An 18,879-nucleotide genomic window follows, 5' to 3' on the forward strand; every position below is an offset into this window, starting at 1 on the left:
GTTGATAAAGATACATGTGGTTGCACATAAAAGTGTAAAACCTGCTTTCTTCTTCTTTCTTCTTCTTCTTTTAGTTTTATATCTTGTAAATAAAATTATAAATGGATTGAAGTTCATCTTTTTGTCAGTATTTTCTTCCTATCGTTCTCCCTTTTTTCCGGCAGGGTTTAAATTGAAAAAACCTTGCATTAGTGTGCTTTCCAGCACTCAATTGAATAATTACAATGATAACGATTAATGATTAAGCCAGTGATTGTTCAGTATGAGGTATGAGAAGATCGAGGAAATTAACACTGCCAGTTTGCTTACGCGTCATTTCCACAGGATGCCACGTGATCAATGATCATTTACTCTTTTCATTTAAATGCTAAAAGGTTGAATGCTATAAGACTCACAAGTTCACTACTCAGTTCATAAAATTATTAGTTTTGGACTGAATTTTGGCGTTTGAGATAATAGGTTGAAATCCAAGGCTGGGGTCATCTGCACAAATAATTTACATTTAGGTGCTCATTTCGGAAAGACTTCAATTTTAGGGTATTTCTATATCCTTTCCCTTTCATTTCTTCTCTTTCTAGGTTATGGTGGAAGGCATAGAACAGAATAACCACATAGCATCCACACTTTTTCTCTCGTGTAAGTTGGTTCTTGCCATTTCAATTCCAACTTAAGCCTTCAGCTTCTCATTCTTCTATTTTCTCTCAAATCCTACTTTACATATTTACAACTTTCAACTTATTTTTGCTCCAAATTCGGTTTCACAAGCTACCAATTGAGTAAATAGAGTCCCCCTCGCTTCAATTTTCAGAAAAAAAACATGACTTCAACAGCAGTGGAGTCAAATGGAAAAAAACTGACTTCAGTTTGCAGAACTTCTTTTTTTTTTTTTCCTTTTGCTCTCAAATTATATTATTCTGTTTCTTTCTTTTACCAACTACCGAAAATGAGAATATTTTCTCAGTCAAGAATGCAACAACTTTTGAATAATCTTGTAGTCAGTTTTACCACCGAAACCGTGTAATAATATCGCAAAAGGGTATCTCTTTCCAATACCAATGCATAATTTTAGTTTATTTTTTCTGTGTTTGTCAGGTGTCACTTGCATATATATATACTGAAGAGAAAGATGAAGTGAGTAGATGATGATGATGGCGAGTTCAAGAGAAGGTCAACAAGCGAAGCAAGAAGGTGGCGCCATTAATATTGACAAGTTTTCCAAGGCATCTTCCAGTACAAGACAATGGTCAGCGTTCAGAAATCCAAGAATTGTGAGAGTGTCACGTTCCTTTGGAGGAAAAGATAGGCACAGCAAGGTTTGCACCATAAGAGGGTTGAGGGACAGAAGGATTAGGCTCTCAGTGCCCACAGCAATTCAGCTATATGATCTTCAAGACAAGCTTGGGCTAAACCAACCAAGCAAAGTGATAGATTGGTTGCTTGAAGCAACAAAACTCGACATTGACAAGCTCCCTCCACTTCAATTCCCTCAGGGTTTTGGTCAATTTCATCATCCACAAACCCTACTCCCCTTTCATGATTCAAGTTCCTCTCAGCTTTCTCTCGGACCCTTCGGTGAATCTAGCTCCTCATTTGGTGGGGGGGTTCAAAACTCCATGCCAAAGTCAAGGTATTGGGACAGTATAGATTCAATATCAAGATTGAAAGGCAAGGAAGCTGAAAAGGGCAAGTGGGTCAAAACAAACGAGGAAGATCATCAAAACCATGAAGATGATGTTGTTGGAAGCTACAGCAACTTGCATGCATCTACTCAGAGGCTTTTCCCTATGGGTAGTGGTGGTAGCACCACTACTCACACCCTTTTACCTGGTTTGTTGAACAACACCATGCCATATAACCCCTACAATGGTGAGCCTTCTGGTTTGTCCTTATCCCAATTTGGAGGCCATGGCTTGTTGTTTCCTTCCCAGCAGGTAGATCCAAGTCCAAGCAGTGCAAATGGTGTTCAATACCCATCTTCTTTGGCATTACCTTCATCTGCTTCTCAATTTTTCCTTGGTTCATCTTCTGCTACACCACCAATGTTCACTACCTATGCTCCATTTCTTACACCCTCGGTTGACAATGATCCTAGACAGTTCAACCACATTCAGTTCTTGAACTCAGCTTCTCAAATCTTGCCTCATCCTCTCATTCCATCTCTTCACTCCTTCAATCCACATGTCAGACCCTTCCCTGCAACACCCTTCAGTTCGAAGCTTTTGGACTCTGATAGCATCCGTAGCCAACATGACAAGGGTAGCACTTCTTGAGTCTCATCATCACCATTGTTCTTTCCGAGGTGTCAGATTGTTGCCTCTAATAAGCAGGCAGCAACGAGTGTGACCAGATTCTTCATAGAAACCACTCAAGAATCTAAATCACGTTATATTTTATACACTTCAACCAAGGTGAGTGAGTACATGCATGTTTGTAGGTATGGCAATGCTAGCTATACATATATGGGATCAATATTTTGTATTTCAATCTTTGTTATTTCAGTCATAGGTACCTTGTTGAGAAACCATTCTGGGTACACGTTAGAATAAGTACCGAACTAAATGAAGGACTTCTCTTTCTTTCTTTCTTTCTTTCTTTCTTTCTTTCTTCAATGCATATATATTTAGCAGCGTGATCCAAGCTAATTCAGTTACCAATGTGCTATAGCTTCAAAGGGTTTTAAGCTATCATTTTTCTTTTGATCGCAACAAACATCTGACATTGAATAATGCATACGATGTAGCTTGAAAGGATGACCATAAAATAAAGTTGAAGAACGAATGTACGTACGATGGATGTCCTTGAGTATGGGTTATAATAATTACATGTTATTATTTCTTATCTTCTCTTTGACCTTCCAATTTAAAATATTCGTTACTAAAGAAATCAGAATCCACTTTTGCTTATTAATAGTTTCTTTTCCCTTTTGCTGTTAGTTGGAGGGACACACAAGGAAATAACATGTGAACACTTATAAGTTATAATCTCCCTCGTGTATTATGATGAACAGATGTTGTTGAACTCGTCAATTTTAAGGGTATAGTGTCTTTAAAATCATCGATGAAGTTCATACACAATCTAACATTAAAGGTAAAAAGTAACTTATAACAGTTTAAGTGGGCATTAGTTGATTAAGCTTTCGAAAAAAATCAATTTTACCTGAATGATAAAGTGTATGTAAAGTTAGCTGTTACTTATCTTTACGTGAGTTTGTTAGGCAATTGGTCTTGCATAATTCCATCACTGTTTGTCTCAATTATTTTAGTGCTGATTTGAAATAAAGAACCAGTCACGCAAATTGGGTTCTTTTTGCATTTGACAAGAGCTGCAGCAACCACTGACACATGTTATTTCCAGAGCTAACATCAACAACTTATATGGATTACTTTTACATGAACTCATAGGGATCACTTTTATTTGGAAGGCAACAATACCTTGGAAAAACTTTTATGGATGGTGTTGGCATGGTACATAAACCTTGTTGCAACAACAATAGTAGTGATGGTCGGTTTTCTCGCTGCATGTTTTGTCATAAACCTGTTCTAGTTCCAGGATGCATGATTTCTTCTTTCCTTGCTATGCATGACACAGATTGAAAAAAAGAATATGAAAGGATTAAAAAATTGTGCCTTCTTTGTGGTACGGTATATGGAACATATAAGGTTATATATATGTTTCATCTAGTGTACATATATATAAGTAGCAGTCACAATACCGTGCTATATAAGATGAACTGTTAATAAATGTGTACCATGTCCTTGTGCATTAACATATATATGGTAAAATTCAGAAGCTAGATAGTAATGCAACCTAATCTTGAATCAAAGTAGGTACGAATATTGAATATTGTTCAAGAATATGGTGAAAAGAAGAACCTAATTATATGCAACCTCAATTCAGAAACAACTAACTTTTGATGCCTTTCAATGATTATACATATACATATATGATTTATTCACAATGCATGCAGCTATAGCAATGCATGCCGACCTAGTGCATGTGAAGGTCTGCAGCAGAAAAAAACTTAGAAGAAATTAAGAGATGCAAGCTAGCATGAGAGGCTATATATATATATATATGGTAATATGGAAAAGGAAGAGAAAGAATATATTGGTGGAATGTTAAAGGGTAATTAAGAGTTGATCGGTTGATAAGTGAAAAAAGTGAAGAGAAAAATGAAAAGAAAAAGCTGAGAAGATGCATGCTAGAGTCCAAAGGTGTGCATAGATGTGTGTGAAGAAATGCAGAGAGAGTGTGGTGTGTGTCCTCATCTTTGTACCCTATTTGACAGCATCTTGATGAAGGCATGGAAGCATCCATCCATACAAAGTATAGAAAAGAGGGAAAAATGTTTCAACATCTACAGTTACCACTGACAATGAAAAGGAGGCGACATAAAATCACTGGCAGAGACTGAATTTTTGAAAGCAGTCTCTGTAATGGACAATAATATATCACAAGATCCAAGATAAAACTTAAATTAACGCTCAGTGGTTGCAGCAGCGGTTAGGTTTTCAACGGGTCCTCTAGAATAGAGTCATCAAGGAAAAAATCAACAAAAAGTTTTACATACTTGTCTCTCTGTGGTCCTAATTAATTATTCATCCATTTTAAAACATAGAAATAAGGAAACAAACAATTCAGACTTCACAGCATCTAAAGACTTTTTTTTTTTTTTTCTTTTGTTCTTTTTCATAATTCACACATAATGTTTTAGCGTTGTGTTTTACTAGGCTGTATTAATTTACACAGAATCTTGTTCAAACGACTTGCAGTTTCTGACACTCCTCATAACGCACCCCTCAACCCTTCAATTAATGTATATGAATGAAACCGAAGCAAATTAAAACTATTAATAACAATTTATTATGCTGCAGGGGTGAGACTTTTTTGACCGATGAGGCTACCAATTACTTGTATTATCTTCTTGGTTGAATGAGATAGAAAAAGTCGTATTTTCTTCTTTGTTGAATGAGAAATAAAAGTGTTGTTATGATTCACAATGTTTTGCTTTTTTATTTGTTAAGATCAGATTCACTTTCACATCACAAGAAAAAAGTAGAAGAAGTAATTTTAGTCATTGATTAGGTTTAGGTGTACTTTTTGGAGCAGGTCAAATTTTACTTTTTGAGTTCTATTTATGTTCTATATTCTTAAGATGTATTTAATGTGAGATTTAAGTTATATAATATAATGTTTTTAATCCTTAAATATGTCATAAATAAATATTATATTAACATATTTAAGTTATTAAATGGACTAAAATCATGAGGTTAATCACAGTTTTATATCTAAAATACCTATTTAATAACAAAATTGAAATTTTGAGAACTAAGATTAAGTAATTGTGATATTGGATAAATCACAAGTGTAATTACGACATAAAAGGAAAATATTAATAGTTATATATATATATATATATATATATATATATATATATTAAGAGAGTTATTTTAAGAAATGATTTATTTTCATTTGAATATTTACATTAAATAAATGGAAAAAAAAATCTATATATAAAGAAGATTTATATGTAAAGAAGATTAAGTGTCAATTTTTTTTAATTTACTCGTTATTTTTTTAAATTTAAATATTTTTTATTTAACTCTATTTTAAAATTTAATAACTTTTTAAATTTAAATAAGTAAAAGTTATTAAAAAAATATTTATAATTAAATTGTTAAAAAAATTATATTTATTTTATTATTTTTCTTATCATAAAAAAATAAATACATGCTGCGATTTGTTTCTACTAATAATTATTAAAGAAAATAGGAATGTTTGAAAGTCAGGTTAATTAAAGTTATAAGGAAGAAAAACTAAAACCAAAGGTTCAATTAGTTCACATTTGGTCCAGTGTTTTGATTTTCTTTTTATTAAATTCTACATATGATCATTTAAAGCATTAGTTTTATAGCATATAATCATAATAATATTATGATAAATTTTCAATTTGTACAATTAATATAAAACAAATAAATAAACTGATCAAAAATTCTATTTTATTTTGTCCATAAATATTTCAATTTAAAATTAATAATACTAATAGATGCATAATAGTTTAAAAATTACAGAATCACGTTCGACTTATTATCTTCTTACCTAGTCTTATTACGTTTTAGACAGCACAATAATCAAAGAAAAAAATTACAATAAGATAATTACCTTATTATGTCCTAATTATTAAATAAGTTCATAGAGTAGTTATTACCAAACTTAACAAAAACATAATATATGTTATAATTTATGATTAAAATATAATAAAAACTCTTGATAGTATTATTCCATAAACAATTAAAAATGGAAGTCTTTTGATTAATATATAACGCACGATTTATTGAACTCTTACTCAAGTTTTTATTTTTTTATTTTTTTCTTGTAGATTAATCACTTTCTTCTTTTACTTTCTTTTTATCTTCAATGTTGAAAAAATTGTTCCGCATTTAAATGGTAATGGAACAGACAATGTGAATTTGAGTATACTCGTCCTTGATCTTAAAGTAAAAGTTGATATCCATATGAAAAATGAGTATCATCTCCATCACTATTCCTATTGTGTGATGGGTATGCTTATACTCACCCCTGTAATTTTTTAAATATGAATTAAATAAATTTTCTATGCAAAATTAAAATCATAACAAAAAAAACGATATTATTAAATATTCAATTTTAAGATAACACGATCATTTTTTTTCAATGTCAAAATATGAAAAAAACATACATAAATATTAAAATAAAGCACCAGATAATAATTGATTAAACTTAAGTAATTATAGAACATTAAAATAACTAAAATTAATTGAGTTTAATGGATATCAAACGAGTCAAATAAGAGAAAATGAAAATTTGTGTAATAAAAAGTGTTCTTTATATGAAACAAAAGTAAGAACTGAAAAGAGAAGAGAAAATAAATATTTTAGGCTACATATAATAGACTGAAAACTTATGTGTTTAAATACTCAAAATTGAAAGTTAAACATTTTTATGTGACAAAAAATAAACAACAAATTTAAATATTGAAAATGAGTAAAAATTCCTAAATATGTGTATTATAAATTATTTAATTTCATGAAATTGAGGTCTGGCTTTCTTGAAATATAATAAATCATTTAAAAGAAATTACACACAATAAAAAATGTTTAATTAAGATTGTAATGAAAGGAAAAACATATTGGGGATCTAATCATTACTAAAAAACACACATTTCTATCAATTTTATTTTTTGGAAACCTTTTCTAGGTAAAACTTACAAAATTTGTTATAAATAATAATTTGTAAGAAGTTGCTACCAACTTTGTTGTAAAATATTTTGAGCAAAACAATTTTCACAGTAAATTTTACAGGAAATACTAGCGAATTTTATAATTTGTAGGAAATAATTATCCACAAAAAATTATCTATCAATTAAAATTCCTAGACAAAATAACAAAAAAAATCTTTTCTTACAAAATTTTATAATAAATTTACAAGAAAATTTTCATAAAATATGAGAATTTCTAGTTTTGTGATTGAATGTATATTGATATACATTTTTTTTATATATACATTTATAACTTTATTATCCGGTGAACACACTTTCCATTTGCTTTACTTTTAGTTTTAGTTCGTTTTTTTCATAAGAAATAAATCAAGTTCATAGGTAATAATTACTTTAATTTTTTATTTTTAGCTTATTTGACATTTGCATACATTCCAAATATAATTTTTTTCTATAGACATTATTTTTAGCTAATTCTAGTTACTTTGGATCATAAACTTTCAGGACTTTAAAATGGACATATAAATTACTAGATTTGAACTTCTTTCGTGTTCTTTTCAGGATTCTTAGATGTTGAGAAAATTTTGTTGAAAATTTGTAAAAGTATCCAACAAATTTGATTTTGCTTGCATTTAGCTTGCATGATTTTAATTCTAGCTATAATTAGTGTCCAAATTAGGTCGATAATTTCTTCAAAGTTTGTGAATATAGGATTTGGGTTCGAAGTCTATTTTAGGCCTAGTTCTACTAAAAACAATATAAAAAGGTTTAAATACTTCGTTGATCCTCATTGTTGTACAAAAATTTCAATTTGGTCCTCATATTTTCATTAGTCTCAATTATGTCCTTTTCGTTAGTAGAAAACTAACATCGTTAAGTAGGTGTCATGTGTCAGCTCCTTTTTTTTTAATTTTTTAAAATTAAAAAAAAATATTTATGACATGTGTCACATATGTAGTGTGCCACATGTCAATCTAATATGGTGACACCTGTTAAGTTATTATATGAATCTCAATTTGGTCCTCATATTTGTTAATTTAATTTGATTTTAGTTCCAAATTTTTTTAACAATCTTCAATTTCATGTGCTCCAAATTTAGACCAAATTTAACTTTTATATAATGTTATGATTATTTTTATTAAATATTTTTATAATATTAAGTTTATTTAATATTAAAATTTTAAATATATTTATTTTAATTTGTTATAAAATTTTAAAATTGTACATTTGAATTTATAAAATTTTTATTTTCAAGCCAACTCTAAGATTTGTATAGAAGTTGTTGATATATAATGTTATACAAATATTTCAAATTTAAACTTATCAATCTATATATTTATAATTTTAAAATAAAATTTAAATAAAGTTTAATGTAAAATATAAATTTAAATAAACTTAATATTGTTAAAATTATGAAATAGAAATATCACTTTTAATAAAAGTATCATCATAACATCTATATAAAATTAAATTTTGTCTAAATTTGAAGCACATGAAATTGAAAATTTTTAAAAAAACTTGATTGAAATCAAATCAAATTAAAAAATATGAGGACCAAAATGAGATTCATACAATAATTTGACACGTGTCACCATATTAGATTGACACATGGCACACTATAGATGTGACATGTGACATAAATATCTTTTAAAAAAATTAAAAAAATTAAAAATTTAAAAAAATTCTAAAAAAGAAGGAGCTGACACGTGACACCTACTTAATGGTGTTAGTTTCATACTAACGGAAAGGAAAGGACCTAATTGTTACTAGGGATGTCAACGGGGCGGGTATGGTACGAGTAGTAGCTCCCCCGTACCCTATCCGTTGGATAAATATTCGCCCCGTACCCGTACCCATATTCGTCGGGTATCCGTTATGCGGGTACCCGCCTATTTTTTTCATATCCGCGGGTATCCACGGGTACCCGCAGGTATTTACAAAAATATTTTAAAAAAACAAATATTTAACCATAACTAGTGCTTGGATCAACAAGTTCACTTTCTCCGATTGATTTATGAAGAAACAAACAAATAAAAAATCACTAACAATTTATATTGTAGTTTATTTTTTAATGAAATATTAAAGAAATTACTTACTTCATCAATGTCTACATCTTGTAACATTGTATAAAGTTTCATGTTGTCCAATTTTAATCTAGAAGAGTCTGAAAACATAAGAAGTTCATTAAAAAATTTTAACAATCACTTCATTAAAATATCTAAGTAAAAGTGTTAATTTCATTACCTTCCATGTTGGTCCATAACCAGTCTTGAAGATACATCAATGCCTCCACAGTATCTGGAAGTAATCTACTCCGATGTGGGATAAGAATTCGACCACATTACTGAATGAATACTCAGAATGTTTTTTACTAATGTGTGTGTGTATATATATGAGGATATTTTTGTGAATTAAAGTTTAGCGGGTATGGGTATCCACGGGTACGGATACTATGATACCCGTACCCGCCCCGTTAACATGCGGGTATCAAAAATATCCGTACCCACGGGTAGCGGGTATCTATTTTTAATATCCGTTTCCTACCCGTTGCGAGTTTTATCCACGAATACCCGCGGGTACGAATTTTTTTGACATCTCTAATTGTTACTCATTTACAAAAATGTTGACCTGATTGAAACTAATAAATATATGAGGACCAATTTGAGATTTTGATAAAAAACGATGACCAACGGAATATTTAACCTATAAAAAATCAATAGATTTTAAGATTTTTAGCTTTTCCTCCTTTTCTATATATTTTGTATTTTCATATTAAACTATTATTATTCTACTGTATTTTGGTTATTCTCTCATGAAGAACTAAATCTCTAAAGATCTATTCAAACTAAATCTCTAAGGATCTATTCAAGAAATTAACATTAAACAACATGAAATAAGTTTCACATCGAACGTTTGTCGATTTCGGTTTGTTCTTCTCTTCTCTAATTTAGGTTTTGCTATTTGTGATATCAATTTTCATTTCTGAAATTAGAATTCAAATTAAAAATCAATTTAATCTTGATTTGATAACCGAATACTAATTGGGTTGAAAGATATTAAAATTTAATTTGTATAAATCAGTTTAATTGATTGATTGAAACAATTTATTGTTCAAACTTGAATTTAATCATTAGAGAACTATGATTTTGCATTATTTGATTGTTTGAATTTGTGGATTGATATGTTTTAATCTTCCATAATTTCATAATTTCTCTTTTGATATTATTTGATTATGTTTTCCAATTTACATTTTTGTGTCTTTCAATCCCTGAACCCCAAAGTTTAATTCATAGGGAAAAATAAGTAAAGATTGAATATAATTCAATATATGTACTATGAGAATTGACATGGGTTAAGTTTTATATTAAAAAATATAGAGAAACCTTAACATACTTTTTTTAAGATCTTCATATATCTCTCAATATCATAGTTCATCTCAAATAAATCGTGCTGCACAAAACTTTAATTTCAAATACAAAATCCAACCTCCCTTCTTAAGTATTTTTTTTTTCTTCTATTTTTAGTTAATGAAACCAAAACATTTTATGTTTTCTATAAAAGTTTGCAACATAAAGCATAATTTAAGTTGATTCACATATTCAAGATCCATACAATCTTTTACCATACTTCTTTAATGATTTAAATTCTAGATGAACATTAGTCAGTTCATCTAATTAATTCATTTGAAAAACGTCATGCTACTAAAAATATGAATCAAATTAAAATATAATTTCATTCTAATTTGCCTCATATTAACAAATAAAGATTCAATCGTTTATTAATTTGATTTCTATAATCATAAAGTAATTTACTATCATAAAGTGCAAATATGAAATTAGAGAAAAGAGCTACAAACTTGGAGCATTAAATGATTGATGCGAAACTTAATTCATTGATCTAAAAAGGTGATAGCAAAGTAAACTGATAAGTTAGAATTGAAATTCATTGATCCTCGTGGGTTAGGTATTTAATTGTTGATCTCTCATCTTTATTGATTCCTCAATCATAGAATTCTCAAATAAGTTTACTATACATTAATTCCTTAACTATAAATAAATTCATTCGGCATTATGCAATCAATTAATGTACTGGAATTTTTGCCTTCATTATCAATATATCAACAAATCTCGCTCAAATCTAAATCTATGCTTTTCAGTTATAACTCCGATTTTAATAATTAGATGATATTGGACAGACGAAATCCAACCTTAATTAATACCGTAATAAGCAATAAGAAAATCACAACCTATAATATACACATATATAATGTATAGAGATTGATATAGATATACAACAAATTATATTATTATTCTCATTTTTTGATTCTTATCTTTTATTTTTAACGTAATTTAATGTGAATCATTAATTTTAAAAAAAAAATAGTGATACATTGTTTAATAATCTAAGTAAATGAATCATATTATCATTTTTCTAAATATAGATATCAACCATCTTCGGAATTATTCAGTTTCTTTCCGACTTGCATTTATCATTTGGATTCACCTACTACACAAGACTTAACACATTGATCTTAGTAAACACACATACCTCGGACTCCTCGAAACAAGTGAATGGGAAAAACTGAAAATTAGGAAAGTTTTGGCGGAAACATATAGAATTAGGAAAAGGGTTACATGGATGTAGAAGTTATCTGATATGGTGTTGTATGAAGACACACATCGAAATGCACTATGTTAAGCGTGAAGGAGGGTCATTTTCTTGTCTTGAGAGGGAAAAAGAAAATGAAGATAGATGGGAAAGGGGTCCAGTGTGATCCATCATGATCTACAAAAGAAAAATTACACCTTATCAGATTAAGAAACTAACTATATGTACGTATAATAATTGGAACAGAAAGAGCAACAATGATCGTGGTCCAATCAAATGCCACGCAATTGGGAAAATTTGAAGCAAAGCTGAGGTCTATATAGTGTGGATGAAGCTATTCAACTATATTGGCTTATATCTATACCTTTTGTCTCCTCATCATCTTAACCTACATCACATTTTTATCAGACGTTTCTTTCACTATCATATACCTAGCTGCATTCTTCTTAAAAGTTACGAGGCATCAACACACACAAGTTAAGAATTTAAGATAAGTTAAAAGTGTTGGGAATAGTCCAAATGTGAGTCAAAAATTTCACATTGGATATAATAGATAAAGATAAACACTATATAAGAATAAAGACCCATAACACTATTACTTTAAGATTTTGGTGTAAAACTGGTGTCAAATATTTTAATACTAATGTTATGTACAACTATATGGAACCACAATCTCTCAATAACCATGACTGTATCCATAATCCATATATGAAAAATATATATATAAACCCATCAAAAAGTTTTACATCGAATAAAAAATTATGATTAATTTATGAATTAGTCCTCCTAAGAATTTTTTTTCTATTGACAAGGTAATTGGGCCCAGTTTCAATTGTATATCCTACATGAAAGGAATACATATGTTGATAAACTTGTGAACTTTAATTAGCTTGAATGAAAATCAGTTTACCTAATTTCATAAGTTTTGATTTCTCTGTCAAATTTGGTCACTTATTCTTCTATTTTTGTATGCCTTTATTCCTTGTATAGTTCTTTATGTGCTTTTGCAAATCAATTTTTATGAAAAAAAGGTTTACGAACAGTTTGCATAAGCATTAGTACCAAATAAAATAGCATGACGACAAAATTGATCAAGCTTTCATTTTGGCTTGTTCTGTCACTGGGTTGCTAAAAACAAGGTGTGAATGCCACATTGAGGTGATCCATCACATAAAAATAGACTGCAAATCTCAACCCGCCCCACCAAGGAGTGGGCCGACGGGCTATTTTGTCAACTTTTTTATTAGCTTTTAGTTAAAAATATATATATATATATATATATATATATATATATAATATTTAATCACATATATTAAAAATATATTTACTAATATAAATACTTTTTAATTTTTTTATTTTTAATTAATATTTATAATCAAATAAATTAAAATAAGTTGTATATTTATGTAAATTATTATATTGTAATTTATAATTGAAACTTAATTATAAATATTAATGACTTAATTTATAATACTAATACTTACTTTTGTCTTTAAAGAAATATGATATAGAAAAATTACTTTTTTAGATTATTTTTATTTTAATTTTTAATTAAAACAAACGGGCCAATAAACCACTTGTCATGTCCCATCAATTTTATAGGCTAGGAAGGACAGACCAAAATTGACTGACATTAAAAATTTTAACTCAAATTTTGGCAGGCTGACAAGTCGACTTGCAAGCCATGACCCACTTTCTCATTCTTACAGTAAGGATTTTGCGTAAAGGAGATTGTTTTATTAATTAATATATTTTTTGGATTATTTTTAAATATATTAAACTCCTAACATGTTGAAAATTACTTTCTTTAATCTTTTAAAATTTAAGATAGTAATTTTTTGTCACTAGCAAATTGTAATTATTGACTTATACCTTTTTTTACTGTATTCTCTCCTTGATTACTACCTCTATTGTCATTTGTAAAAATCAATTGGAATGGAGTCGTCTATTAAGGTACTATACGAGGTGTAGTAATCTAATGGGGGATTGGATGAGTGTGGTACTAAACGAGTTGGTGCTTTGAGACAGACATATGCATTTGGGACAGTGGGTGTGTTTTGTGTTTAGAATCTTGGTGGACACTAAGTGTATTTTGCATTGATTAGACGATAGGTGTGTTCAACACTAAGTAGACAACTAAGTGTTGAATGCATGTGTTAATTTATCCTTGTGTTTGTGGTTCGAAGTTTCTACCTACAATGATCTTGTTGACATGCGCAAGCAGACATGGTAACAGGTATTGAGGATGCTTTGCAATAGAGGCAACAATATACTTGAAAATTTTGTGTATAAATTTATGTGTGTTCCTCAGGATGATTTAATGTATAATACTGATCATGTTTTGTAAAAATTTTACACCACAAGAGGAATGAATGTAAATGTATATATTAAAATTTGCTATGCACATGATTACTAATTTATAACTATTAGATGATGAACCTTTTCTTAATTGTACTAGACTCTTCTAGTGGATGGTAATTTAATTAGACGAGGCTATTGAACTAGTATTCATTAGACATATGGATTGGAAGCTTCGTAAGAGTAATTGTGACACCTAGTTTTAAAATGTTACTTCATCCTAACTAATGATTCTCCTATTATTAGAAATAGAAAGGATTCAATAAGTCTCGCTTGTCTCAAGCCCTTTGCTAGTTTGAACTCCTTAGTTGGACTACCATTAATTAATGTTGAGAATTATTTCATACATCCTGCATCTATCTAACCTTTCATCTTGTACTATATGAAGTCTCGCCTAAGTGAATCATAGACTTTTTCATATACTACCTTTAACTATTATGTTTTTCTTCTTTATACATCTAACCTCTTTTACACTTAATTTGCAGTAGATACATTGTTGTTTTCCCATAATAAATGATGATTATTAGCTATGACACATTTTATTCTATTAGACAACACTCAGATTAATTAATTAATTATATATATATATATATAACAAATATATTAATTTATACTCAACTAGTCCAATGGGATTGTTTTTTTTTTTCATATTGGGGTTACGAAGGATGTGGTACAACTTGTAAGTATCTTTCCATCTCTTTGAAAGTGATTAACATTTTTATGACCTCTCAACAGGGATGGCAACGGGACAGGGCGGGGACAGGTTTCGCTATCTCATACCCATTTCCGTAGAAAGAATTCATCCCCATCCCCATACCCAAACCCAACGGGTATCAAACTTTTATCTCATCCCTACCGGATAACGGGTATAATCTCGTACTCATACCCTTACCCGTTTACTTACTACTTCAATATAAATTTTAATTATTTTATAAAATAATAAAAAATTACAGTAAAGAAAACATAATATTATCAAATAATCAATATTAGGAGAATGATTGTTTCTTCTATCAAATATTTAAAATAAATTATAATTGTTTACATTTTAGATTATAATACCAAATAAAATTTCACCAGAATCAAAACATTTATTAAATTTGCAAACTGCAAACATTAATAAAACCTAGTTGATAAAATTTAAAAGTATTTTTAAAAAAATTTAATGGAAAACAAATATTCAAATTAAAATATATTTTAAATGTTTGTTTACTTCAATTTTTTAAATTCTAATGAATCTCTTTTTTTATACACTAATAAAAATGATAATACATCACTTAATCAAAATGACGCAAATAATAAATAATAAACATAATAATAAAATTTAACATAGATATTGTATCTTTTGAACTCCAATATATGTTGGATGGTGATAAAAAATATTCATGACAATTACATTAAATTTTGATATTGTAGTAAATAAAAGTTATTTATACAATTATAGTGAAAAATTACAGTATGATTGATATAATGAGTTAGAAAATAAAAGATAATTAGATAAAATATACTGAAATAATATTCTACATGATGAAAATAAACATTAAATAAAATATTAAAAAATTAACAAATGTGTGTCTTGAAAGCAATTTGAGAAACTATTGAAAACAAATGTATAATTAAGGGTATGATAAGATGAAAAATACCTTAAACATCTAAGAACACTTTTCAAATATATACTCAATGGTTGAGAAATAATTGTTTTAGCAAAACAAAAGAGTTATTCAAATGAAAAAAAATCAATAAAAATAAGTAATTTTTTTATATTACCTAGTAAATGAAAGGTTTATGCTATTAAACACTTAAATTGAGAGTATTAAACATACTTATGTAAAAGAAAAATATATAATAAATAAAAATATTAAAAAATAATAGAAATATTCAAATATGAGACATAAAATTTTAATTGACATGCATCATTTTAACATAATTACATAAATGTTATGATAAGATGAAAAATATATTGGAGATGCGAATGAGTTTCATAACATATCAAATAATTAGAAGAAATAAAAAATTAAAAAAAAATAAAAAAATATATATATATATAGGGTTAATTAATTGTGAATATTTTAATAATTTAAATAATGACGGAGATATGACGGGATGGGTATTATGGCGGGGATATGTACATCCTCATAACCATACTCATACCCAATTGAAAAAGTCGGGGATTTCTCATACCCATACTCATACCCGATCATTATTGACATCCATTTTTCTTAAATTAAAATTTAAACAAATATAATTACTTTTGAATTAAAATTTATTTAAACAAATATAATTTATTAAATTAAAATTCAAACAAATAAAATATATTTTATTCTATATTAATGTATATAAAAATTTTAAAAATTATTATATTAACATTTCTTAATTTTAACTTAAAAAAATAGTTTTCAAAAAATATTAACTGATTTCTACCGGTTAACATATATTAAATTATATTAAAAAATTTAATTAATTATTTAAAATACTTAATAATATTAAGTTCAATTCTAAAAAAATAAGGTATATTTTGCAGTATGAAATTTCAAATTAATATTTGAAGAATTATTATATTAAATAAATTATTTATTAAAGTTTAAATAAAAATTTATTTTAAAAAATATACATTAACTGGATGTGTAAATCTCATTAATATATATATTATTAACTTATATTAAATTTTTAAATAATGTTAATTAATAATTTTTTTTTTCAAATTTTTATTAAATTAAAATTTAAACAAATAACTTTATTTAACTTTATATTAGTTATATAAATATTTAAAAAATTATTATTTTAACATTAATTAATTTTAACTAAAAATGTTAGTTTTAAAAAAAGTGTTAACCGATATTAAAAATTTTAATTGTTTTTTAAAATATTTAATAATATTAAGTTGAAATTTTAAAAAATAAAATATATTTTATATTATTATATTTGAAATAAATATTTAAAAATTATAATATATTAAATAAATTATTTCTTACATTTAAATTAAAGATTTCATTTAAAAAAAATAGGTCAATTGACATGTGGAAATTCATTTAATGTATTTTAGCTTATATAAAATTTTTAAATTATACTAATTAATAAATTTTATTCAAATTTTTGTTAAATTAAATTTTAAACAAATAAAATTATTTATCTTTATTTAAATATTTAAAAATTATTGTATTAACATTAATTAATTTTAACTTAAGAAAACTAATTTTAAAAAGAATGTTAGTGGGATTTGGAGACATTTGTAATAGAAGAAAAGTTAAAAAAGAAATAATAAAATATCAAATTTCAATATTCGTATAATGAAATTAAACACTAGATATCTAAAACAAAAAAAAATAATATTGAATGTTGATATTCGAAAGAATAATAAAAGAACTGATGTTGACATTCGTAAAACAAGATATCTAATATTGATATCCGTGAAAAAGAAAAAGAAGTTAGGATGGAGTCAGTTAAAAAGAAAAATTTTATTTATTTTTAACTAAAGTGAAATTAAAAAAAAAAATTGGAGGTGGAAAAAGAAATATTTGGAAGTGCAAGAAAAAAAAATCCTTGTTGTTCGGACCTGTGCGTTTCACCGACTTTTTGGAACCCACTTGAGATTTTTTGTTGAAACATGTACTCACTTGCTAGGCTACAGTTCTAGACACATTTCTAAAATACATACTTCTTTTTTTATCATTGGCATATAAAAACATGGATTTTATTTTATTTCTTTTTTTAGAAATTATAAGATATTTTGGTGGTAAAGATAGAATAAGGTAGAATGGAGATGGAAGAAATGGTAGATACAAATTTTGTAATACAGATTTAATTTAGAAAAATAAAAATAATAATTGCATACAAAAACATTTTTATTAGTTATTTATTTTGAGAAATTATAATAAAATATAGGAGTATTTCAATTTTTGTGATTTTTTCTTAACCCCAAAATTTCTCAATATTGTTTTTAATATTTTAAAATTTTAGTTGGGTGTCGTACATGCTTTTTGGTTATACATTATTTTTGATCAATTTATATTAACATTTTTTTTCGTGAAAGTATTTTTTTTATTTTGCATGATAGAACTATATGTATATTTTCTCTTTTACTTTTATCCACAACAATTATGAATTTCATGAAATTATTTTTATTTTTATTTTTTGGAAGATAGAACTGGTTGTATATTTTTCCATTTTACTTTTACCCACTACAATTATGAATTTATCAACAAAAAACTCACAGACAAAAATTTTTAGCCACATATTTTATCAATGAAAATGTGATATAATTTTAAGAAATTAGTAAATTTGTTTGTAAAGTTATTTAATAAAATAATAAAAGTAAAACATCACTGATAAAGAATTGTTCTCATTGATAATTTAATGAAAAATTGATAATAATTTAGAATATGTGTTGTTTAGGTTGAATGATAAATTTTATTTACTTCAAATTTTTAGCATAAAAAAATAATAAAATTGTAATTATAAAAACAAATATAAATAAATTTATAATAAAAAATAAATTCAATATTTTTTTATTTTATAGATAATATTTTTATTATAAATAATTAAATTTTAAAAAGTTAGATAAACAAATAACATTGGTAAGCTAATTATTTTAATTTAAAAGATAATTATCAAAGGAAAAATTGAAAAACAAATATGTACATTATTATGTCCAAGTATAGATG

General features: G+C 26.9%; 1 protein-coding gene across 2 annotated transcripts; it reads left to right on the forward strand.

Annotated features, from left to right (window-relative positions):
* The first annotated feature begins 200 nt into the window (after window positions 1-200).
* LOC114162931 (transcription factor TCP17) lies at window positions 201-2,772 on the forward strand. Of its 2 annotated transcripts, none has more exons than XM_028046945.1 (2): window positions 201-537; window positions 1,093-2,772. In XM_028046945.1, the coding sequence occupies exon 2, from the start codon at window positions 1,140-1,142 to the stop codon at window positions 2,268-2,270; it is 1,131 nt and encodes a 376-aa protein (XP_027902746.1). In that variant the 5' UTR covers window positions 201-537; window positions 1,093-1,139; the 3' UTR covers window positions 2,271-2,772. The 2 variants fall into 2 exon arrangements, with proteins under 2 accessions (XP_027902746.1, XP_027902745.1); XM_028046944.1 differs by having other exon boundaries at window positions 202-636; window positions 1,093-2,770.
* The last annotated feature ends 16,107 nt before the right edge of the window (window positions 2,773-18,879 follow it).

Source organism: Vigna unguiculata, chromosome 9 (genome assembly GCF_004118075.2).
Source record: "Vigna unguiculata cultivar IT97K-499-35 chromosome 9, ASM411807v1, whole genome shotgun sequence".
Taxonomy (NCBI): domain Eukaryota; kingdom Viridiplantae; phylum Streptophyta; class Magnoliopsida; order Fabales; family Fabaceae; genus Vigna; species Vigna unguiculata.

Coding starts and splice junctions, on each gene's coding strand:
- LOC114162931 (XM_028046945.1), top strand. CDS start 1,140: ATGATGATGATGGCGAGTTCAAGAGAAGGTCAACAAGCGAAGCAAGAA.